The sequence below is a fragment of the Aedes aegypti genome, chromosome 2, assembly GCF_002204515.2.
Source record: "Aedes aegypti strain LVP_AGWG chromosome 2, AaegL5.0 Primary Assembly, whole genome shotgun sequence".
NCBI lineage: Eukaryota > Metazoa > Arthropoda > Insecta > Diptera > Culicidae > Aedes > Aedes aegypti.
Window position 1 is genome coordinate 17,347,986 of NC_035108.1, and position 25,227 is coordinate 17,373,212.

At 40.7% G+C, this 25,227-nt stretch overlaps 1 protein-coding gene across 3 annotated transcripts in view; it reads left to right on the forward strand.

Moving 5' to 3' along the window:
• The first annotated feature begins 5,269 nt into the window (after positions 1–5,269).
• LOC5571774 (AT-rich interactive domain-containing protein 4B) overlaps positions 5,270–25,227 on the forward strand; it is a 69,111-nt gene continuing 49,153 nt past the window's right edge. For 2 of the 3 annotated variants that reach the window (XM_021840052.1, XM_001659857.2), the window contains exons 1-3: positions 5,270–5,484; positions 12,849–13,276; positions 20,405–21,934. In XM_021840052.1, the coding sequence (XP_021695744.1) occupies positions 5,479–5,484; positions 12,849–13,276; positions 20,405–21,934 (1,964 nt within the window). In that variant the 5' untranslated portion in view covers positions 5,270–5,478. The remainder of the gene's footprint in view (positions 5,485–12,848; positions 13,277–20,404; positions 21,935–25,227) is intronic. The other variant, XM_021840053.1, reaches the window with a different exon arrangement.

Sequence of the window (25,227 nt, forward strand, 5' to 3'; positions counted from 1 at the left end):
TAATTTTGGAAATGTCGCAAATTCGATCGCGCTCTGGAATGGGCTTTCTACTGGTCCCAGCCGGCTTTGAAGGTCTCCCGCACAGTGGTACCGCCCATAGGTCATAAATCGAAAAACAACATGTCTTGGTTGTCACTCTTTTACCTTTTCATGGATCAATTATGATCTCAAGAATGTAAAAACATAAACATTATAGACGTTACTGTATGATATGCATAATAGGGCTATGATTGATTGAGTGTACTTTTCGTGTGTTAAGAATACGTTAAAAATTAAGAGATTTCAGCACTTTATTTATTGTCTTCGCAAACGAGAATCAATTGATTTTTCAATCAGTTTAGATTACAGAACATTAGCACAGATGTATATCTATCACTTTCAATACATTTTAGTGTGTTATTTGACATCTGAGAGTCAGTATTGATGTGAGTAATGAGGATACAAAAATACTCACTTTGTAACCACATCACTTTTTTTTTGAAGTACGTTTTTGACTATGTTCTTAATCACATTCAATCAAACTTCTGCCACCAAATGATCATGTTTGAGTAGGAAAATGAACCTGTGAAGGTTCTATCTGCAAATATTTGCAAATAAGTTAGCAGCGTGCTTTCAAAGTTGTTAATTTTTACTAATAAAGGCAATGGTAAAAATTTTCATAGAATTTATCACATACCAGTATATTTGTAGCTAACTGGAATGAATATACAAAACAATGACTACTTATACTTCAATTCGATATGAATGCACTTGTCAAATTGAATATTGATTTGGTAAGTAGTTTTAGTGAGGTTACTGAGTAAATAAAATCCTATAAAATTAGTATTGGTACAACAGCCATTGCAATAAATATGACATGACTTCCCAAAGTGTGGGAGGAACGATATGAAATTGTTCTTGTATTTATGTTGAGCATCAAAACAAGATATTCAACAACATTCCAGTATATATACCCAGTGCTAAAAAATAAAACTACGAGAATAAAAAAATAGCAACAAAATATAGACAAATAATTCGTTAATTTTTTCTTAGTTGTAACTATTTGAAACGTAAGTGACATGTCTGTTATTTGGTTTTGGTAGAGATTTGATGTGAAATTGGCATTATCATTAATAAGTATTTCAAGTATTTGTTTGGTATGTACATCTTCGGCACTTAGAAAAGTGATCAGTAGCTTTTTAAATCCACACACCAAAAGTAGGCTTATGAGCATGTGAAGCAACTCAGAGCGGGGAATCTTCTCAAGTTGGGCAACAATCCTGGTATATTGCTTTCAATGTATAGATTTCAAGGCATTTATCAATAAAATATTTAATACTATTGGTAATCTTGGACACTGAAAAAAGATAACTGCAAAGTCGGTTTTATGCACATAAGTAATTATTCATATAACAGAGCATTCGCTATATGGTCTCCGCATCTGAATCAGAATTTGTGAAGTGATATCAATAATGAAATCTACCTCGATAGAGTTTTAACAATCAAAAATAATTAATTTGGTAATTTCTAATGATATTTGCCATCGGATATTGAATAATATGATTTATGACCGCTTCGTAGAACAAATGGAACCACTGTGTCCCACTGCCACAATTCGAACGCTCCGATGGAACTTACAAAAAACATTAAATATCCTCAATGATTTGATTTGGAATTAGAACTTTTAATATTCAAATTACCTCTGCATACAATTTCAGCTGCCCGATCCATTTTTGCCATTATGTTTAAGCATTTTTAAAGAAACAGTTAAACAAAATGATGGAAAACTATCAGCATACGTGTCGTTGCTTGCTGGTTTGTCAGGAAAATTAAATTCATTTCTACAAGTTCCAAGATTAGCTATAGGTTATGCATATGCACAAGAAAAGATAAACGGTAAATATTCATTACAAAGTATAAATTACACTGCGGAACACGTTTTTGTCTCCAGCACCAAAATACCGCTAGTCACTTAATTAAGAGTTGCTGAATCCATTGCCGTTTTCAGAAATATCATAGCACGTCTAGTTTTTGAGATATTGACTGTTGAAAATGCAAAAAATGACCATTTCAGCCAACTTTGCCGTTTGCCAGCATGTAAGGTAATATATTGGCTTAATTTGCCACAGAATTCAAACTTTATGTGTATAACAATACTTATCATCGAAGTTTGTAATACTTTCGATGCGGAAAAGTTATTTTTTGATGGTTTAGAGGATTTTTGTATTTTGCCATATAGAAGAAACGAAGAATTTTGTATGGAGACTGCAAGCATGTTGAAAAAAATCGGTTTAATCGCGCAATTTCAATCAAATTATGTCTGAAATAAAAGTTTAAGTTCTATTTTGCATGTTTGGCGGATTAGATCACAAAAAATTTGATAAATCGTACTTTAAATTTCATGTAAACATGAATAAAACCAGTGTTTTACGCAACTTTGGCGACCTGTAGCTAAAAATTGTGACGTGCTCACTATGGCTTATCAGGTGGCCAATAATCAAAAAAGTGATGTTCCCCAAATTTCAATTCTTGTTCGCCATTTCATTGTAAACATGTCTGCTAAGAAATCCCCAAAATATTAGGGCATGATTTGCATTGCACACTCAGATATGAGGTGCCAAAGTTGAGCCTGTGGAGAAAAACTTGTTTTTATTAACAAAAACTATGGTTTACTCAAATGAATATAAATTTTTTTCTATAATACTTACGTAAAATGTTTTTACACCATTTGAAAGCTTAAAAAAAGGCTTCCTAGTGTTGGAGTGCAGGTACATCACACACCCTGCAGTGGAGATGTCTATGGGTAAGAATTGTAGAGGTAGCTGACTGATATCGCTACCACGTCATCACCTCTCTTTTATTCAATGTCTGGGTAAAGATATCTACAATTCATTCACTTAAAATACTACCTCTACAATTCTTACCCATAGACATCTCCACTGCAGGGTGTGTGATGTACCTGCACTCCAACACTCCTCCTCATCACACAACCTTCAAACCGCCATCTGCCACCCGAGCTCTCTTGTCCACTAAGCTCCTCCTGGCACCGAGCTCCAGCTACCGAACTCCTCCTAGTCGAGCTTCTCCTGGCTAGCTGCACCATCGTCCTTGGTCAACCGCGCCGTCCTCCAAGCTCCTCCTGATTCGTCCAAGCTCTATCTCCTCACCGAGATTCTGCCTCCTCGTCTAGGCCATGTCTCCTCGTCCAGGTGCTTCCTCATTGTCCCTCATTGAAGCCGCCTCAGCGTCCTCCAGGCGTTCCTGGGCCCATAACCTATTGAAGAGCTAGTCCGCTAAGACCACGCAGATCCTAGCGAGGCTAGCCCGTCCACATCCGATTGCAAATCATAAAGAAATACAATACAGTAGATGTCTCCTTCAACTGGGCAGCTAACTGACTGATACCTCAATCAGCAGCTGCAACTCTCTTTATTCAAACTAGGTATCTATTTTTACAATTCAACATCCTACACAAATATTATACCTCACAACAAATCTTCCACACTTTTACCTACGACGACGCATGCTTCTCAACTGACGATTCTTCTACCTGAGGTGCGACACTACCTCTATTCCAACACCTAGAAACAATAAAAAAATAAAAAAAAGCTTCAAAATAGTGGCTTTTATGATGTTTTTTATGAAGCGATTAAAAAAATCGAATAAGCTTCTAGTTAACACATCGAGTACTTTTTTGTCCCAAGTTGTCCCAGGCTTAAATTCAGTTCCAAGGGTACTTTGAGATATAAACTAAAGGATCGTGAAGAATTTAGCTGCACAAATATGCACTTTTTGAATTTAAGGCTTTTTGAATTTTTCCAATATTTTTAACCATTTTCTATTGAAAACAGCTAAAAACTAATTCAGAAAATAACTGAATTTCGCTAAATCATTCAAATCATCATTTTTATGTAAGTTTTAATATTTTTAATGGTTTGCACAACGTTAATCGCATAAATGGCTTATATGCATTATAAGTAACAAAGTTTAATATTTCGCTATAGGCCCTATTCAAAAATTAGTCTCGAAAACTTGTTTTTGAAAATAAAACATCAAATTTGTATCATAAAACTCATAAATACGACATAAGATGGAAAAAATATTTTTGGCCGCCAGTCTGTATGGAAACCGCCCATAGTGGTGCTGGAACATTTCTGAGAATGGCACCAGATTCAGCAATCCCAAATCTACTAGAGACACATAATTTGATCCTTGAGACACGCAAAAATGTCATTTTTGTTACGCTGTGTTATATTAACCGGGTACCCCCATTGGTTTGACCACATTTAATCTGAACACTTTTTAATTTGTACCCCGCTAATTTGCCATCGTTCAGATTAAAAATGGTACAAACGTCATTGAGTTCATGGAATGGAGTAAAGTGGAATGGAACGCTGTGGAACGAAATGCAGAATCAAAACAAAACAGTGAAAGAGGTAACCAGAAACACGTTTCTAGGGTGACTAGATGTTCAAATTAAAAATGAACCCCGATGATTTGCATAAGGTACCGTTCAAATTAACGGGGGTGTACGGTATGTAGTGCATGTTTCATATGCATCACAAGTGATAAACATGAAAAATGTCAAGGAAATATTGAACACTAAGCTAATTAGTATTTTCAATGTTCACCGTGTACGTTGCTATAAAAGTAGTTTATACTAGCAATGCATATTAGGTACATATTCATTGCTTAGGGTGAATAGACCGAATATGGTTTTAGTATGAAATTTACTCTATTTAGCATATATTTTTTTAAGCGTGTTTTTCGACTTTTTGTCCTTTCGACCTTTTGTCTTTCGACCTTTTGTCTTTTGACCTTTTGTTCATATACCAAAATTTGTGAACAAGCCCTTACTTAAAAACCACGATCTACACATTCGGTTAACAATGGCTTTACGGGCTAGATCATAAGTTATGCGAGAAATTTGGATCTGTGATTTAAAATAAAGTTTAGATATTATAAAGCCGTTGTTTGAGCGAGAAGATTCATCTAAGTAGCAGCAAGAACACACTCTTTGATTTCAATTTCGATTCGATTCGATTTCGGTTCATTTTTGATACGATTTCGATTAAATTTCGATTCACGATTTGCGACACCTTGCCCTTAAACTCGAAAATAAAATTCAAAGGATTTCAATCGCACTCACTGGGACCCATCCAGCCGTCAGCTGTCATAACATTGGCCCCCTTTTTGCTCGGGTTCTTTCAGAAAGTGCATGTGTGCGTGAGATCGGCACGTAATGTTTTCGTCCCAAACTGTGCGTGTGTGCCATTCGTATTCGTCCGCCAAAGCAGCGAAATTTTCAAAGACGCAGAGATAGGCACCAGATTCACACAAGCGAGCGTGTAACAGCGAAGTTTTTCCCGAAATTCCACCTGAAATGTTGTGAAAATCCGGCCAAACTGGGCGTCAAAGTGCACCGCAAACCCACATCAACCCGTAACCGTGGCGATTGTTAGCGATAATCTCAGTTTCGAGCGCTATTTCCTCCAAAAAATGCAGGTGAGTTTTTGCTTCCTCTCCGATGGCGTAGTCCGACCTTTTTTTTTTCTCACGTACCTACAGTGACTCAAGTTCATGTTGGCACAGGGCACTGTGCACATCAATCTGGTAGAAATCTATTGAATTCGAAATACTTTATTAAGAATGGTCATAAGTGTCATCTATTCTTCGACAATCACTAACAACTGATTCCATATCTGGAATAATGGGAAAGTATTGAATTCGCATCTTAAATTGACCCAATTCCATATACGTACACCTATGAAAATTTAAACGTATATCGTTTAAAACTAAGCTATAACTATCTATATGATTGATCAACCCCTTTCTAACATTGTTCAGATGTATTAGAGTACATTTGAAAAATTTATAAACGAATGTATTTGAAACTTAACAAATTTAAAAAAAAATACCACTTAAAACGATTTTTGCCATAAATCCAATAAACAATTTTAATTGATAGGTTACCTGCCCTTCTACGCCTGCTTGTCCCATGTTCTATGTAAACCTTATGGACCGTGGGACAAATATGCGTAAAACGGCTGTAAGAATGATATACGTGAGTACTGATAGACTTTAAGTTGAAATGTATTCAGTTTACAGAAATCACAAGCCGTTCTTGTATTGAAGTTCACAAATTGTTTTGGCAGTGCTTCAAACCTCTTCTCAAATATTAATTGTTTAACCATATTTTGTTCTAAAAAAAGGAAACTTGTCTGTAATAAGAATATGAACTACGAACTTTGTTGTTCATAAAACTACCTTTCACGTTGCTGTCCATAGCTTCATATCTTATTGATATACTTTTAACTTGAACATATCCTGCGGGTTTCCGACCCCCCTCCCCCATGACAAGAATTTTTATTATTAAAAATAATTTGTGTGGCGCGTGAGATGTCTTTCAAATCACCTTCCACAGATTTACAAATTTCAACATGCACCAGTTTTTGCTAAAACATTTCGATTCGTTTCCGTCGGATTCCATTTCCACACTATCCAAAGGCTATTTTTCCGTTATACTCGCATTCCAAGCCATGACGTATTTTGAAATACTTGTTGGAAATTGATCAGCATCATTAATTACCCTCTCTTTCTCATAGTAGCACAGGTGATCCGCTCGTTTTCGACGATTGTGTAGTGGTTTTAAGTAATTCAGCTTATTTGCAACAAACTTCGTTCTTGCACTTCTTTTCAGAAACGCCATTTTCACAGTGTCGAACAAAACTGTGGGAAAGGTAGAGTAAACGTTCAAGAATTTGTCTTCTCGATGATCGTCATTATCGAAACTTCAAAACAGTCGTTTTTTTTTCGTTCCAGATCGAGACATTTGTATAAAAATTTGTTCACTGTGTTTTTGTTGGAAAATAGAATATAGTGAACAAATGTTCATGTAAATTCCCTTGATTTCAAATGAACAAAACTGCTTTTGAAAATTTAAAATCAATGCTGGATGCTGCCCACTTAAATCCGGTAAATTCTTCATCAAGTGATTCGTTCGAGGAAATTCCAGAGACGAATAGAGACATAGTAGTCAGTTTCACAAAGAGTACCACATCTAGTATTTCATTTGGCCCCTTGGTTCTTCAACGAAGTACACTTTTCATGGCATTCTAGATTTTGCTCTATTACTATTATCATTATTATTATTATTATAAATATAGAGTTTTGGTACTTATCAGCAAAAAATTCTGGAAACTTTCATCTACACCGGGCAATCTGTATGCCAAAGGGGATTAGGCTCTGGATCTCATTTATCGGTTTACTTATCCTAATGAGTCTGTGGGATGAGCTTCTCAGTTGTGGTGGTTCAGGAACCGTCTGACTATGCTGCAGGTTCCAAGAATCACCGCTTTTTGGATGCTGTGTGAGTTCTTCTTCAATTCCAGCTCGTCTAGAGACCTAAGGAGAGATTTCGGGATAATTCTGGTTGTTGAGAGGACTACTAGTTCCGGACGTCCTCTAGGTGCCTGTAGAGACGAACCAGCCAAGGGCTGAAAGTCTCTCTAATAAATTCATTCATTCACTCTAGGTGCCACATCTGCTTCAACTCCGCCAAGTCGTAGTACTTCGCTATCTTGTTAGAGAACGTTGATTGAACATTGTGGTCCAACAGAACAGCGATGTCGATGAGTGTAACTCGTTTCATCCTTTTGTCGTAGACTACAATGTCGGGGCGGTTGGCACAGATGAGGACGTCCGAACCGGGTCAGGTACGTACTTGTAGGAGGGTACAAATCGGTCCACCAAGTTGTGCTTAAGAGCAAGCTGTTGGTGCACAATCTTGGCAACTTCGTTGTGACGATCGAGGTAGGCTGATCCAGCTAGTACTGAACAGCCAGGAACGACATGCTCGATAGTCTCCCCTACTGAATTGCACTTCCTACAGCGGTCCTCTAAATATTCGTGCAATATGGATAGATAGCACAGCGTAACAAAAATGACATTTTTGCGTGTCTCAAGGATCAAATTATGTGTCTCTAGTAGATTTGGGGTTGCTGAATCTGGTGCCATTCTCAGAAATGTTCCAGCACGTCACAATTTTTAGCTACAGGTCGTCAAAGTTGTATAAAACACTGGTTTTATTCATGTTTACATGAAATTTAAAGTACGATTTGTCAAATTTTTTGTGATCTAATCCGCCAAACATGCAAAATAGAACTTGAACTTTCATTTCAGACATAATTTGATTGAAATTGCGCGATTAAATTTCAATTAAACCGATTTTTTTAACATGCTTGCAGTCTCCATACAAAATTCTTCGTTTCTTCTATATGGCAAAATACAACCATTCTCTAAACCATCAAAAAATAACTTTTCCGCATCGAAAGTATTACAAACTTTGATAATAAGTATTGTTATACACATAAAGTTTGAATTCTGTGGCAAATTACAAGCTGGCAAACTTGCATGCAAGTTGGCTGAAATAGTCATTTTTTGCATTTTCAACAGTCAATATCTCAAAAACTAGACGTGCTATGATATTTCTGGAAACGGCAATGGATACAGCAACCCTTAATTAACTGAATAGCGGTATTTTGGTGCTGGAGACAAAAACGTGTTCCGCAGTGTAGCTTTTCGTCGTAATTACCCGGTCCTGAATGGCTACCATTAAACCTTCTGTTTCTGAGAAGAGGTCACCCCACACCAGCCACGTGTTTGACGCCACTTTATCAATGTGTTCGAGCTCCAGTTAATGGGGGTGCGTTCCATGCAACTCCTGCTTCCGCGACGCGATCTACTCATCGACGTTTTTAATGTCGCAGTTCAGCTGGTAATCCTCCTGCGCCAGAGGGCGCTGAAGCCGTGGTTAGCTTCACATACAGTGCGGTAAATTTCGTGGCGGTTCTGGCTTTGTACGAAGTATGCCCGCAGCTGCTGGATCTGGGAGACACATAGTGCCTGGATATCGGTGACGCCTCTTCCTCCTGCTGCACGTGGCAGGGTGACTCTCTCAATGGACGATGTTGGGTGGCGCATTCGATGCTTGGTGAACGCCACTCGTACTGCTCGTTTGATCGCCTCCAAGTCAGTTTTGGTCCACTTTACCACCCCGAAACTATACGACAACAGGGGCACAGCAAACGTATTGATCGCCTTCACCTTGTTGCCGGCAGACAGAAAGCTCTTCAAAATACAGTTGACACGAGACAAGAACTTTTCCTGCAGCTCCTTGATCATCGTGTGGCGAATACCTCTAAGTTGCAGGAATCCGAGGTATTTATACGTTTCGCCTTCAACCATATTCCGAATCCCCTCCTGCTCGTTGACGCGCAAACAGCTGGCATCCATAACCTGACCCCGACGTGGATGAATTGACCGGCATTTGTCAATACCAAACTCCATCCGGATGTCGTAACTAGCTGCAACAGCTGGTGCAGCCTCTGTACTGATTCCGCAAATAGCTTCAGGTCGTCCATATAGAAGGTGTGGGTAACTTTTGTACTCTTTTCCCCACTTTTCAGTTGGTAGCCATAGGTGCATTGGTTGAGTGCTTTGCTGAGGGGGTTCATGACCAGGCAAAACCATAGCGGACTAAAGGTATCGCTTTGAAAAAATCTCCCTCCTGTTGCAACAGCCTGATGACGTTCCCGTCTACCTTATACAACTGCAGTACCTTGAGAAGGTACAAGTGCGGTACTGAGTCATATGCCTTCTTGTAGTCGATGTACGCCATACTCAGGTTCCTTTGCTTTTGGGTAGCTTGACCTACAATGACTGCATCTACGATGACCTGATCTGTGCAGCCTTGCGTGTTTCTACGACACCCTTTCTGTTCCTCGGTCATCACGTTGTTGGTGGTGTCGCAATGGGCTTGCACCCTCCTCGCTATTACCGACGATAGCACTTTATACAAACTTGAAAGGCACGTATTGGTCTTTACTTCGCTGGGTCAGCTGTGTTTTGGTCCTTTGGCAGAAGAAATGTGATACCCCTGGTAGCTGCGTGGGGTCTCTTAGTACCGTATTGAAGCTTTCCGCCATCCGCCCATGGATCGTTTATTATTATTTTGACGTTAACTACGTCTTACGGCAATATACTGGGAGTCAATTGAAAATCTAAAATGTTGCGACCGTCACGAAATTATGTAAGATTTCAAATACTAATAACTCAGCCATTTATCGGTGGATTTTCAATATTTTCCCACCAATCTGTCGGAAATTTATACAACATTTTACTCAAATGGTGAAAACTTTTGATTTTTGATTTGATTGATTGATTTGATTGATTTTAAAATGTTTGGACCGTCACGATATTATGTTAGAATTTGAACTAAAGGAAGGCTGCAACTATGAAAATCGACTAAAATTCAAATGCAAAAAATCACTTGGCGTAGTTAACGTCATGCGGTCGTGTCTTGTACACAACCCCCTCTGATTTTTTTATTACTAGGATTTCCATGCGTTCCCTTATATTGGAACTTTTCAATCAACGTCGTCCTTTCAAACGGCTGTACGAAGTAGACACATCAATATCGTAATGTTTGGCAACCCCTTTTAGATAAGTTCCATGATTGTTAATAGCTTTCAAAGATTTGAGCAGAGTGGTTCTTGATCAGCACGAACTGTTTTTTTTCTATGATAAAAACCTTGTTTACTTATAGCAACCTTAAGAGCAAACACAAATTCAATCTCTAATGAAAAACTTTTCACTTGCCCCAAGTGATTAGAAAATTTGATGTTTTTTAGTTCTACGTCGAATTATTTCTATCCCTTTTTCAGTTTGAAACTGTCAGAGAGACTATTAGGGCAAACGCTCCCTTAGTGGAGGTAGTGTGTTTTGACATGTTTCGCACTTTTTTATGGCTATGTGATATTTTTCAATGATGTACGATGTGAAAATGATACAAGTTATCGAAAAATATTCATTAAATTTAACCATAAACCTATTTTAAACAATTATTTTGCTTGAATTTTTTGCTCCTTTGCACCTATAGTGGTGCATCAGTACCTATAGTGGAGGGTCCCATAAGAAATCAATGGTTTGCGCCACTAAAGGAACCATTCTTAAAACATACCTCCACTAAAGAAACAGTGTTCCTATTGTTGGTGCAAGGCTTTTGCAGGGAAATTTCAAATGAATCGTGATTTTTATACATTTGAATGATAGAAGGATTTGAGATCTAGCGATTGATACGCTAAAATCATATAATTCATGATTTTATCACCATGTTTTAGCAGTTTTCCCTTAGGTGCACCACTAATGGTACATTTGCCCTAAGTGTTGCAGAATTTTATCCACAATTTTTTTTCCACTGAAGAAATTAAAATAATTTTGTACGCCGTCTACTTGACATTACGTCTCCACTAGAACAGAACCTGCTTCCCAGCTTAGTGTTCTTATGAGCACTTCCACAGTTATTAACTGAGAGCTTCTCTGAGAGAAACAAAACAATAGTACACTGCCCTTCTACGCCTACTTGTCCCATATTCTATGTAAACCTTATGGACCGCGGGACGATAATGCGTAGAACGGTAGTACAGTACCCGTTCGATTGTAGCACGGTTCGATTTTGGCAACATGAAAGTTTGTGGCATGTTGCCAAAATCAAACGAGCACTGCACTGATAATTGGCCATGCATCGGAATCCTAGTCTCATATTCACCCTATTTTTAAAACTTGAGGTTTCTTATTAATAACAGAAGCTTTTCAAACAATTCTCGCATAACTTCTGATCTCGCCCTAAAAGCCATTGGTAACCGAGTGTGTAGCTCCTTGTTTCTAAGAAAAAGAATGGCCCAGGATGGAAACTATCGCCATTGGGAGATAGAGGAGGATCTTCTCTTCATCGTAGCATTGTTGAATAACGTGTAAATCCATTCGTTTGCTCGGTAACAACAACCTACACACTCGGTTACCAATGGCTTTTAGGGCGAGATCACCGGTTATACGAGAATTCTCGCATAATCTGGGATAACGCCCTAAAAGCCATTGGTAACCACGTGTGTAGCTCGTTGTTTCTGAGAAAATTAATGAACAAACATCCGAACCAACACCACTGGCAGGTAGAGAATGATCCTTTCTTAACCATTGCGTTGTTGAACAACGTATAATTCCATTTAAATTCATAGAAATAACGAGCTACACACATGGTTACCAATGGCTTTTAGGGCGAGATCAGAAGTTATGCGAGAATTGAATTGAATACCGACAATAATCAATGTTGGAATCTATTTTTATTACTTGTGTTAATTTTAGCTTAGGCTGACTTTCAAGTCTATCAACAATTTACAAGACAATGTTAAATTGTTGATGTTGATTCCAAAACCTGTTACCGGTAAAAGGATTTAATCAGTGGCGATTCCCTAACCTCAAATCTACCTGTTCACGATTACAAATTTGCATTTAATAAGTAGAACTTTGTTAGAAGGGAAGATTCCAACCATCAACTGTGTGCTTTATATTCTAAATTTACCGAATTAGCCATTTTTAGATTCGTAGAACAGGTAAAAAGTGAGGTTACGAGTCGCCTCCGGATTTAATACTGAAAACCCCTCAAACCGTTCATTAATTTTTATCAACTTGATGTGAAAACAGTGCCCTGTACCAATATGAATTCGAGTCACTGTACGTACGCTCCCGATGCACATGACCTTACTGCGTAGCTTCTGTGCCTCGTCGCCGCACCTCCCTCCTTTACGCAAGTGCATCGAAAATTAGGCGTTGTGTACCGCTTGGATTGAATTTGTGGGTCGCTTTCATATATCTTACTATTATTGTTACATAAATTTTGTAGTTATGGTTTGAATACGAGTACAACTGACCCCTATAAGCTACCCCCTCAAGCCCAAGATTGTTTATCTCATATTGATTTTGTGTCCCCCGACCTCCCCGGGGGGCACTCTGTTCTCTTTCCGTACTTCCAGCAAGCAGACGATCCCCCGTATTTGACTGTTGGCACGGAGGTAAGCGCCAAATACAAGGGGGCGTTCTGCGAGGCCAAGGTCCGCAAGGTGGTGCGCAACATCAAGTGCCGCGTCGCGTACAAACAGGCCGGGCTCGGGTCCGGAGTGGTGTCCGACGACCAAATCAAGGGGGCGCTCCGCGTTGGGGCCACGGTAGAAGTGAAACACCCGGAGCGAAAGGAATACGTCGAAGCGACGCTGACGAAGATTCAGGACTGCTCCCAGTATACGGTTGTGTTCGACGACGGGGACATTACGACGCTACGGCGCAGTGCATTGTGTTTGAAGAGTGGAAGACATTTCAATGAAAGTGAAACGCTCGATCAGCTACCGTTGACCCATCCGGAGCACTTCGGAAATCCGGTTATCGGCGGACGGCGAGGTCGAAGGTGAGTAATAACTAGTTTGGGGTATTATCGTTCAAATTGTTTGGCGAAAGTCGGCTTTGAGGAGCAGTGGATTTACTAGTTCACATGCTGGAAAAAATAAGATGTTCACCCAGACAATTTGACTTGATTGAAGTTCAAGTAACAGAAACATTTCAGAACAGGGCTGCTCAACGTACAGTTCGTGACTTGATATTGTGTGGCCCGCGAAGAGTTTGAATGCTCGTCTCATATTTGGCATGTTGATAGTTCTAATCAACTTGAAGTTAGAGCTACTAAGTTCAATAAGTAAGTTAGTTTTTCTTTATTTGAGTGACTTTTCGTGAAGGAAATCATGCTTGGGTCTCTGGAATAATTTCCGGGGATATTCCTAAAAAATCCAGCCTAAATTCTTGGAGGTATATTGAACTAAATTCACATTTTTTTTTTAAAGTCCATCAAAATTGATAAATGTATTCTCTATTTGTCCAGAGTTTCTAATGAAATTCTTGGAAAAAAATCCTTAGAAAAATGCTTACAGTAACACCAGGCACTTAGTCGCTACCAGCCTTTCAATAATAATCTAGCTTTGAAAGACCGTATTGTGGGGTATTGAGTTTTTATTTGATAATTAGCTGAAGCTTATCAGAATTACAGTAGCAATTTATCTGCCCATGTTTTTTTTAATGATTGATGTGTAAAATTGGTCTAACAAAATCTTTTTGAGCCATTAACTAGATTCTCTCAAAATCCTGACATGAATTTTATGGAATCCTTGGGCAGGATGAATATCACTGCGGAACACGGTTTTGTCTCTAGCACCAGAATACCACTATTTACTTAATTAAGGGTTGCTGAATCCAATGCCATTTCCAGAAATATCATAGCACGTCTAGCTTTTGAGATATTAGCTATTGAAAATGCTATATTTGACTATTTCAGCCAACTTGCATACAAGTTTGCCATCTTGTATGGCAATTTATTTGCTTAATTTGCCTCAGAACTCAAACTTCATGTGTATAACAATACTTATCAACAAAGTTAATAATACTTCGAGTGCTCAAAAGATAGTTTTTGTTGGTTTAGATAAGTATTGTATTATGCCATTTAAGAGAAACGAAGGATTTAGGATTCCATCTGGCGGTTTCCTTCAGAAGTTATTGTAAGGATTATACCAGGAATTCCATCAGAGATTTAACCAGGAACTTACTCACTTACTTATTTGGTTTCACATCAATTATCTTGATAAAGCCTCGCCAACAATAATTCGCCAATTCACTCGGTTCATGACCGCTTCTCTCCATCCTCGACTGTGACCCACGTTCTCCAGGTCCTGGTGCACCTGGTCAATCCACCTAGCACGCTGCGCCCCACGCCTTCTTGTTCCGACCGGATTCGTAGCGAACACCATCTTTACAGGGTTGTTGTCCGGCATTCTTGCAACATGCCCTGCCCAGCGTATCCTTCCAGCTTTAGCTACCTTCACGATACTGGGTTCGCCGTAGAGTTGAGCGAGCTCGTGGTTCATCCTTCGCCGCCACACGCCGTTCGAAAACCCCAAGAGCTTGCAAGTCCTCCTCGAGCATAGTCCACGCCTCATGCCCGTAGAGGACTACCGGTCTTATGAGCGTTTTGTACATCGTACATTTGGTGCGGGGGTGAATCTTTCTTGACCGCAGTTTCTTCTGGAGCCCATAGTAGGCACGACTTCCGCTGATGATGCGCCTTCGTATTCCCCGACTAACATTATTGTCAGCCGTCAACAAGGATCCGAGGTAGACGAACTCGTCCACCACCTCGAAGGTATCTCCGTCTTTCGTTACACTGCTTCCTAGGCGGGTCCTGTCGCGCTCAGTTCCGCCAACCAGCATGTACTTTGTTTTCGACGCTTTCACCATTAGCCCGACTCTTGTTGCTTCGCGTTTCAGGCGGGTGAACAAATCTGCCACCGTTTCAAATTTTCTCCCAATAATATCCATGTCGTCCGCGAAGCAAACAAATTGTCCGGATCTCGTGAAAATCGTGCCTCGACTGTTAAGTCCGGCACTCCGCATAACACCTTCAAGCGCAATATTGAACAACAGGCACGAAAGTCCATCGCCCTGTCGTAGTCCCCGCCGAACTGGAGTGTTCGCCCGAGATCTTCACGCAGTTTTGCACACCGTTCATCGTTGCTCTGATCAATCTTGTGAGCTTCCCGGGAAAACTGTTCTCGTCCATGATTTTCCATATCGTATGCCGCCTTGAAATTGATGAACAAATGGAGTGTAGGGACCTGGTACTCACGGCATTTCTGGAGGATTTGCCGCACGGAAAAGATCTGGTCCGTTGTCGAGCGGCCGTCGATGAAACCTGCTTGATAACTTCCCACGAACTCGTTTGCTATAGGTGATAGACGACGGGAGAGAATCTGGGATAGCACTTTGCAGGCGGCGTTTAGGATGGTGATTGCACGATAATTTTTACACTCCAGTTTGTCGCCCTTTTTGTAGATAGGGCATATAACGCCTTGCTTCCACTCCTCCGGTAGCTGTTCCGTTTCCCAGATTCTGACTATCAGCCGATGCAGACAAGCGGCCAACCTGTCCGGGCCCATCTTGATGAGTTCGGCTCCGATACCATCCTTGCCAACGGCCTTGTTGTTCTTGAGCTGTTGAATGGCATCCTTAACTTCCCCCATCGTGGGAGCTGGTTGGTTTCCGCTGTCCGCTGTGCTGACGTAGCCATCGCCTTTGTTGTCCTGACCTTCTGTGCCTGTGTTCTCTGCGCCATTCAGGTGTAGTGCTGCTTCCACCTTTCGATCACCTCGCGTCCGTCCGTCAAGATGCTCCCATCCTTATCCCGGCACATCTCAGCTCGCGGCACGAAGCCTTTGCGGGATGTGTTGAGCTTCTGATAGAACTTCCGCGTTTCTTGAGAACGGTACAGCAACTCCATCTCTTGGCATTCCACCTCTTCCAGGCGGCGCTTTTTGTCCCGGAATAGGCGGGTTTGCTGTTTCCGCTTCAGTCTGTATCGTTCCACGTTTTGCCGCGTACCATGCTGCAGCATTGCAACCCGCGCTGCATTCTTCTCCTCTAAAACCTCCTGGCACTCCTCGTAGAACCAATCGTTTCTTGGGCTCCGTTCCACATATCCGACAATGCTTTTGGCAGCGTCGTTAATAGCTGCTTTGACTGTCCTTCAGCAGTCCTCAAGAGGGGCCCTCATCCGGCAACGCTGCCTCAAGATGCTGCGCGTACGCATTGGTGACATCTGGTTGTTTCAGCCGCTCGAGATTGTACCGGGGCGGGCGTCGGTACCGTACATCATTGATGACGGATAGTTTTGGGCGCAGTTTCACCATCACCAGGTAGTGGTCGGAGTCAATGTTAGCGCCACGATAGGTTCTGACGTCGGTTATGTCGGAGAAGTGCCGTCCATCGATCAAAACGTGGTCGATTTGCGATTCTGTCTGCTGAGGTGATCTCCAGGTGTACCGATACGGGAGGCTGTGCTGGAAATAGGTGCTACGAATGGCCATGTTCTTGGAGGCGGCAAAATCTATCAGTCGTAGGCCGTTCTCGTTCGTCAGCCGGTGGGCGCTGAACTTTCCAATCGTCGGTCTGAACTCCTCCTCCTGGCCAACCTGAGCGTTCAAATCTCCTATGATGATCTTGACGTCGTGGCTTGGGTAGCGGTCGTACTCGCGTTCGAGCTGCGCGTAAAATGCGTCCTTGTCATCATCAGTGCTTCCGGAGTGTGGGCTATGCACGTTGATTATGCTGAAGTTAAAGAATCGGCCTTTGATTCTTAACTTGCACATTCGTTCATTGATCGGCCACCACCCGATCACGCGCCTTTGCATATCACCCATCACTATGAAAGCTGTTCCCAGCTGAGCTCGCGTGTGTTGCCGCAGCTCTGGTAGATGGTATGATTACCTCTAAACGTTCGCACCAATGCTCCTGTCCAGCATACCTCCTGCAGCGCTACGATGTCGAATGTTAACCAGGAACTCCATCAAAAATTGTCTCCAGGAATACCGTCAGGGGTACTTTTAACGATTCAACCATGAGTTCCTCGAAGGATCACATCAGGGTTTCCATTAGGAATTTCTCAAGGGATTCCATCGGAAGTTCCTCTAAGGATCCCATTGGAAGTTTCCCTAGGGATTCTACTTGGTATTCCTACAGGAATTCTATCAAGGGTTTCTTTGGAGATTCCATCATAAATTACACCAGGGATTAAGTCAGATGTTCTTCCGAGGATTCCATCAACATTTTCTCTTTGGATTCCATCAGGAGTCTTTCAATAGATTTCATTAGGAGTTTCACAGGGATTCCATGGATTCCTTCTGAAATACTTCATAGATTTCATTACAGTCGGTCAAACGGTTGCAGCAACATAAATCGGTTTGACTAACTTGGGGGCGGAGTCAATTTTGGTCAAACCGTCTGAGCGTCTGTGGGCTGCATTAGGCACAGAATCCAGGACAATAATTTGTTTATTTGTTTATTTGTATAATTCAACGGACTGATTTGTCTAATTGAATGTTCTTAAAACTAAAAAGACACAGGTACAAACGATACAAAACTAACAACATCATAATGTGAAATACAAAAGCTTCTTCAACAAATAACAATACATATCAAATCAATAAAATCAACACTTAACAAAAAGAGTTTCTCATAAAGTACAACTACATTACATAATGCCAGGTTTCCAGGTGCATTGCCTTCTCACAAATTCCCTAAATTTAACGTGTTTTGGCCATACATTTTGCGTCATTGCGGTCAACTTCCATTTTTTATCGAGAACAACTTTAAACGAAACATAATCTAAATTGTTGCAGTCAATCCATCTTGGAACTAGTTTTCGAACTTCTTTACAATCTTTATCACGAGCACCCAAACATCGAGAAACCATTTGTTGAACATCTTTCTCAGACACGCTGCCGTCGATATTGGTCAATAATAAGGCAAAGCTCTCATCAGCAGTGTTTGCTACACCGGGTGATTCTCGGGAAACATCAGGTACAAGCGGCGTTTCACTGTGCTGATTCACTTGTTCACGTTCTAGTTGTGAAGTTAACTGTGGAGTCGAATGGCTTATAACAGTATCCGATTGGTAGCATATCGAACTTGGAGCAAGAATTGACATTATAGCTTCAACTTTAGATTTTAGGATTTCTACGTCACGATGTAACGCTGAGCCATCTCGATCGGTTGAATCTTTTTGCCCCTCTCTCCACTGAACAAACTTCGACAAGCAATCATCACACAACCAAATGCTGTTCTTGTTCGGTGGCGATACAGCAGCTAGGCTCTCTTTGTTCAGCCCAACACACGCAGCATGGTAAACTCCACTACACAGCCCATTGCAAAAAATGAATGGTTGATCTGGCGTCTTGACGTGATGAAGGCATTTTCTGCAATCCATGATTAGTTTGATCCGCAAATTGAGTCCAAAATTTCTCGATGATCAGCGATGGATATGAAGTTCTGGTGAGATACAAACTGATTCACAGCGACAGTCCTTGCTTTACAACACTTTTAAGGAATTTTCGACACAATTTCAACGATAAATGAACAGTTTCGTCGAACGGAAAGCAGACAGACCGACTCAAACAATACAATACAATAGTTCAAACCTCCAAACATTCAATTAGACAAATCAGTCCGTTGAATTATACAAATAAACAAATAAACAAATAATCTGTCAGAATCCTGGAAGTCCTTTCAGTGGCAGAGTCCTATGCGAATTTCTGACATTTTTATAAAACCTTACTGAGTTCTTATAAAATCTTGAACTTTATTCTCGTAAAGTTAACGGCTCAGCAGCATTTTATTCCAATTCAATTTCTTTTTTCCATTTTACGCATTTTGATTACATACTGTTTAATATTGTTTCTGATATTTGGCTCGCGGTTCAAAAAGATGTCTTCTAACTATGTCCCTGTAAGTTTGTAGTGAAGTACATGGATTCCACTTCAATTAATTCTGGTGAATAATTTGTGATATTGTATTTAAAATTAAAATTCTCGGCAAATTACTATCAAGATTTTTCTTAAAATCTCTAGTGGATTCATTTGATATTCTTGGCAAATTTATATCAGACGAAATTAGTAAATTATCAGCCTAGCACCTCAATAAAAGTATCTTTAAGAAATTTCCAAGAAGAACTGGAAATTAGAATAGATTTTCAATTTTAGGTTCTATCTATAGAATTCATCCTGACTCTCATTAGAAGACTGGAGTTTTGCATCAGGAAAGTGCCTAGAGACATAATGAAAAATGAAAATGATGAACGGATTTCTCACAAAGATTGAACATTCTGATATTCTGTGAAGAGAGCGGTGGATCGCGTCACTACTGTAGGGGAAGGGGTGGTAAAATGAACACCTTAAGGAAATCATCTTGTTTTTGATAGAAAAACGAGAAATTTGAATAGTTCTATCGCATAACATCAAAAATAGGGATGTAATCTATAGCAGCGACATGGATTCAGACTAAAATAGCTAAATATCCACATGTTTTCATCGCTATCAAAAAGCGATGCAAATGTTCATTTTACATGCACTATTTGGGTAAAATGAACAGCGGTTGGTGGTAAAATGAACACCACGCAAAAAAGTGAGCAAAACAAATATTTCTGAAAAATTTCAATGCTTCACCGAAAATACATCCATTAATGATTGTAACCCATTGAAAAAAAATTCGAAAGGTATCAGATTTGACATCATATCATGACGATATTCACCTCACTAAAAAACCTCAAGTCTTCCGAGCTTAAAGTTACGTCAGTTCTAATTTTCAAACGTTATTTTCTAAAATCTTGATATTTTCACTTCAATTGACCTCCGTATCAACTCGAACACTCAGATTTATGCTCTAAATCGTCCGTGCGAGATAAAAAATCCTCGAAATTTGTTTTTTCTCGGTAAAAGGAACGGTGTTCATTTTAAAACCCCTGTTCATTTTACCACCACTTCCCTTACCTTTTTTCAACGAGGATTTGGTTAAAAAATATCTCTAGGAACTTTTATTTATAAAACCTCACCAAACATTTTATTCTGTTCCACACTTTCTGGCGCCTGATCAATCAAATATTTTAAGGTTTATGAACTATTGAACCATCTAACGTTCTTCCCTTTTTTGTAATCCCTCGCAGATCGCGTCACCTGCTGCAAGACGACAGCTCCGACGAGGACGACGAACCGGCAGTAAACTCCCGGTCCAACAACAGCGACAAAGAGGAAAACATCGGCAAGGTGGTCTGTGTGGAGTCCACCGACAACAAAAAGAAGAATCCCAAGGAAAATTGGTTCCCCGGGCTGGTGGTGGCACCCACTGCACAGGATACCGTTCGAATACGCGTCAAGGACGAGTATTTGGTTCGTTCGTTCAAAGATGGCCGCTACTACACGGTGCCCAAGAAGGAGGCGACCGATTTCAGTCGGGATTGCACTAACAAATCGGAAGCGGCAGCCGTTTCGGCCGCCCTGGACTACATGGACAATGACACGTTGCCGCCGCATTGGGATCGAGAGGCATTGTTCGGTATGTCTGGAAGTTGCAGTGACTCCGAACAGGAACTGGAAACCGACAGTTCAGATGATGAACCCACGGAGGAGAAGGATCACTTTGTAGCTCAATTGTACAAATTTATGGACGATCGCGGGACTCCGCTGAACAAAGTTCCCTCCATCATCAATCGAGATGTCAATTTGTACCGATTGTTCCGAGCAGTGCAGAAACTCAACGGTTACAATCGTGTCACTAGTCAGAATCAATGGAAGCAAATAGCTCTGCGATTGGGATTCTCACCAGCTACGGTCAGCATTACCAATCTGGTGAAACAGGCCTACAAGAAATTCCTGTTCTCTTTCGAGGAATTCAATCGAAAGCTGGGTTGCACTATGGTTCCTCATCCTCGAACCAATCGCTCCAAGGGGCGAAGCCTGGTTCGAGCCAGCTCAGTGCAATCCCCCAAGACCACAGAAAAAGAGAAACCTTCAACATCCAAAGCAGCAGCAGCGGCGGCCGCAGCTGCTGCTGCTGCTTCCGCTGCCGCAGCCGCCGCGGCCGCTGCAGCAGCTGCAGAGGCCACCTCCAGTTCGGCAGTCGAAGAGTCAGGAAACACCAGTGAATCGAGCACGGCCGAAACCAAACCACCGAACAACAAACGCAAACTGTCCGGTGCCAGTACAGGGAAGGTCAAGGCTTTGGTGGATAAATTCGAAGAAAAGGAAAAGGACAAGGAGAAAGAAAAGGAAAAGGAAAAACCTAAAGAAAGTGTGGTTGTAAAGAAGGAAGAACCTCCCGCGTCAGCAAAGAAGGAAAAGATACCACCCAAGGTGACGACCCCCAAAGCCAGCGAACCGAACGAAAAGCGTGGTCGCAAGCGAAAGGAAACGGATTCAACCGATTCGAAGAAAGACGACAAAGACAAAGATAGCGGCAAGGGGTCATCATCGAGTGGAGCCTCTTCTTCGTCTGTTTCGGGCGACAGCAAGAGCAGCAGTTCATCGTCCTCTGCAATGGAGACCAAAACGGCTCCGAGTTTCCCGATTGAGGTGGGAGACAAGTTGAAGGTTTACTACGACGAGCAGAAGGTGACCTACGAGGCTAAAGTGATCGAGATTGCCATTCAGGAGGGAAGTCCGATCTACTTGGTGCACTACACTGGATGGAATACGAGGTAAATGCTTTTGATTTGTCACTTAACCCTCAAACTCCTAAATTTCTATTTTTGATCTAGGTATCATTTATCACTATCTAATATCGATCTAAACAATTATTGACAATGATTTATGTTTACCTATTCGCAAATTTATGAATTTCGGTTGCATTTTTTTGCTTGAAGTCTCTTGTGATCACCCATCACCCAGACAATTAGGCATTTTTTCAAATTATCGGACAGGTTTGGGCCGGAGGTTCTCCGATTTGTATGAAATTTTCACCAGAGGTAGTGCTCGTGGATACATGACCAAAAGTGAAATTCAAAAAAATTATAGTGGCCTATTTTCCCGGAAAACTCTAGATGTATTTTCACGATTCCCCTATATACTTCAAACTTTAAAAATTCTTATCTCCTGAACTATGCATCGTAGTACAAAAGTCTTTTAGTGAAATCGAAAGGAAATTTCCTCAGCAATTAAAAATATAAAAAGAAAAACATTTCCCAGAAAATTTTTCACCATGGACAAAATTGTCGGAAAAATAGTGGAAAACCTATCGTCTGTATCATGAAAAAATTTCGAAAAAATGTTTTTTGTTTCATCAATCCATACTCTAACTTTCGTCCATAGACGCCAAAGTGGTATCTTTTACCGTTTAGGCGACAGAACTGAAAAACCGATGACCACCCACACGCTTCCCATAGGAAAATGTGTTCTATTGTGGGCCTTATAACCGTGCGCTGACGGCGGCAGTAATTTACACGCTTTGTAAGTGTAACGCACGTAAACCATCCTTCCCTTTCTAGTCAGAAGAAGCTTTCCGTCAATCGGAGCACTCTCCATTGGTCTGTTGGGTGTTTTGTGTGCCCTTTATCAGCAACGTTATTTAGTATTAACGCTGACAGTCTCTATAGGAGCCGCACGGGAAGTTCTTGTAACAATCAATCATCGTGCTAACGTTTGAAGGAGAAAATCTCAAGATCCACTTTCTTTGGAAACTTATCAATATATTCTAAATCTGTTGTTTCGGTCAGGAAGTCTTTCCTACGTTGTGTCTTTAACGATTCAACGGACGACAAATCGAACGAACGACTTGCACATTAACTGATTTATTACCACTGAGAGGCAGCATGCCTAAGTACTTGGTGGAGAAGCGAGAGAAACTACATTCTTACAAGTTAAATGGGTGCGCCATACATACGCGCACAATACGGACAGACAAAATATACAATAAGTATTTATTACGCGCGTACGCTTCTCAATACAGTTTGGGGCACTGTTGGGTTGGCGCCAACAGTAGAGGCTGTATGCTGACTGGCAGTTGAATATTCCACAGCAGTCATCAATGGAACAATAGATAGCGTCTCTGAGTGTTATGCAGTTGATTGATATTATATACATGCAAATACTATACTTTATTCTCTCAAGCAACCATCAGAATTTATATCAAACATATCACTTTGTATAGAAAACAAAAATAAAAGCGCAAGCTTTTAGTTCATTATCTAATCATTTGATAAATTGACCAAAATAAAAAAAGCAAGTAAATTACAAATAGCACTCTATGTACGCTTAAACATCCTTTTTGCTTGGCAAGTACTTGATACTGAGGGTCAGTTCATATTACCTATATCATAATTAATATTATTTGATAATAGCATCGTTTTCAATTAAAGACTGTTAGTCTCAATAGTAAAGGTTACGATTTACGAATTAAGGACATACAAAACACCCAATAGACCAATGGGGAGTGGTCCGATTGACGGAAAGCTTCTTCTGACTAGAAAGGGAAGGATGGTTTACGTGCGTTACACTTACAAAGCAAGTAAATTACTGCCGCCGTCAGCGCACGGTTATAAGGCCCACAATAGAACGCATAATCCTATGGAAAGCGTGCGGGTGGTCAACGGTTTTTCAGTTCTGTAGCCTAAACGGTAAAAGATACCACTTTGGCGTCTATGGACGAAAGTTAGAGCATGGATTGATGAAAGAAAAAATATTTTTTTGAAATTTTTTCATGATACAGACGATAGTTTTTCCGCTATTTTTCCGACAATTTTGTCCATGGTGAAAATTTTTCCGGGAAATGTTTTTCTTTTTATATTTTTAATAGATTGCTGAGGAAATTTCCTTTCGATTTCACTAAAAGACTTTTGTACTACGATTCATAGTTCAGGAGATAAGAATTTTTAAAGTTTGAAGTATACAGTGCCCTACCGATTTTGGCAACACAACGTGATTTTTATGTTGCCAAATTGGGGATGTTGCCAAAATCGGGAATTTTGAGATGCTTATGTTTTTTATCATATTAATCTCTAAACGTATCAGAAAATGCATGTCAACTATTTCAAATGATGTGAACAATATCTGGGAGCTTTCTTTGTCCAATCATGCACTGAATGATTTGATTTGTTTTTGAACACCTGAAGATAATATTAAAATAAATCACTGTTATTAGTATCAACATTTGCCTCAGTGTAGTAAGGTAAAATAATCTTGGCACCACTGTATCGAGAAAAAGTCAGTTAATAAAAAAGCATTGTTCACGACGGTCACGTTTCATTTTCGGTCCGAAGTAAAAACTCCATTCCTCCGCGTTTTGAGCTATCGTTGAGCAGACATTTTTTGGTCCGTTTCGACCGGATTTCTGGAATTGGAGTTTCGTCGTGCCGTTTCGGTTAATTTCCGCTCGTGATCGATTCCGCGTCAAATTTCGCGTTTGACGTTGGATTTCAGAGATTAGATCGCAGCCGTGATGCGAATCTGAAGAATCGCCATTTTGGTTGATTGTGTCGATGTGATAGCGTTCGGTGCAGCACTGAACCGGAAGTGTGAACTGTGAAGTGTTGGATTACGCGGCCATTCGGCGATCGAGTCCGTGGCACGAACAAATCGCCACCATTTTGGCGAAAGGAAGTATTCCAATACCGCTTGGCTAGAATTAGCGAAGAATTGCGACTCACTACTACAGTGAAAGTGATTACGTGTCCGTGACACATGTGTTAGTGATTGCCACCGGGGCAAGAAAACGCTCCCACAGCTAGTGTTGGAAACCGTGTTTCCAAGTGTGTGTGTGAACAGAGGCTGTTCTTCGCCATGCGAAGCCTACAGCAATGACATAAGCATACCCGACCGACTGGAAAACTGTGTACAGCAATTCTCGCCAAGCGAGTGAGACGCACAACGGTGTGTATGTGAATTAGCTCCAGCGGCTGAAAAATGGGAAGGCAGTCTCGCCATGCGAGCTGTGTGTGTGAACTCATTTTCCATCAAGTGATTGCACAATGATGTGCGTGCCTCAGCGGCAAAATTG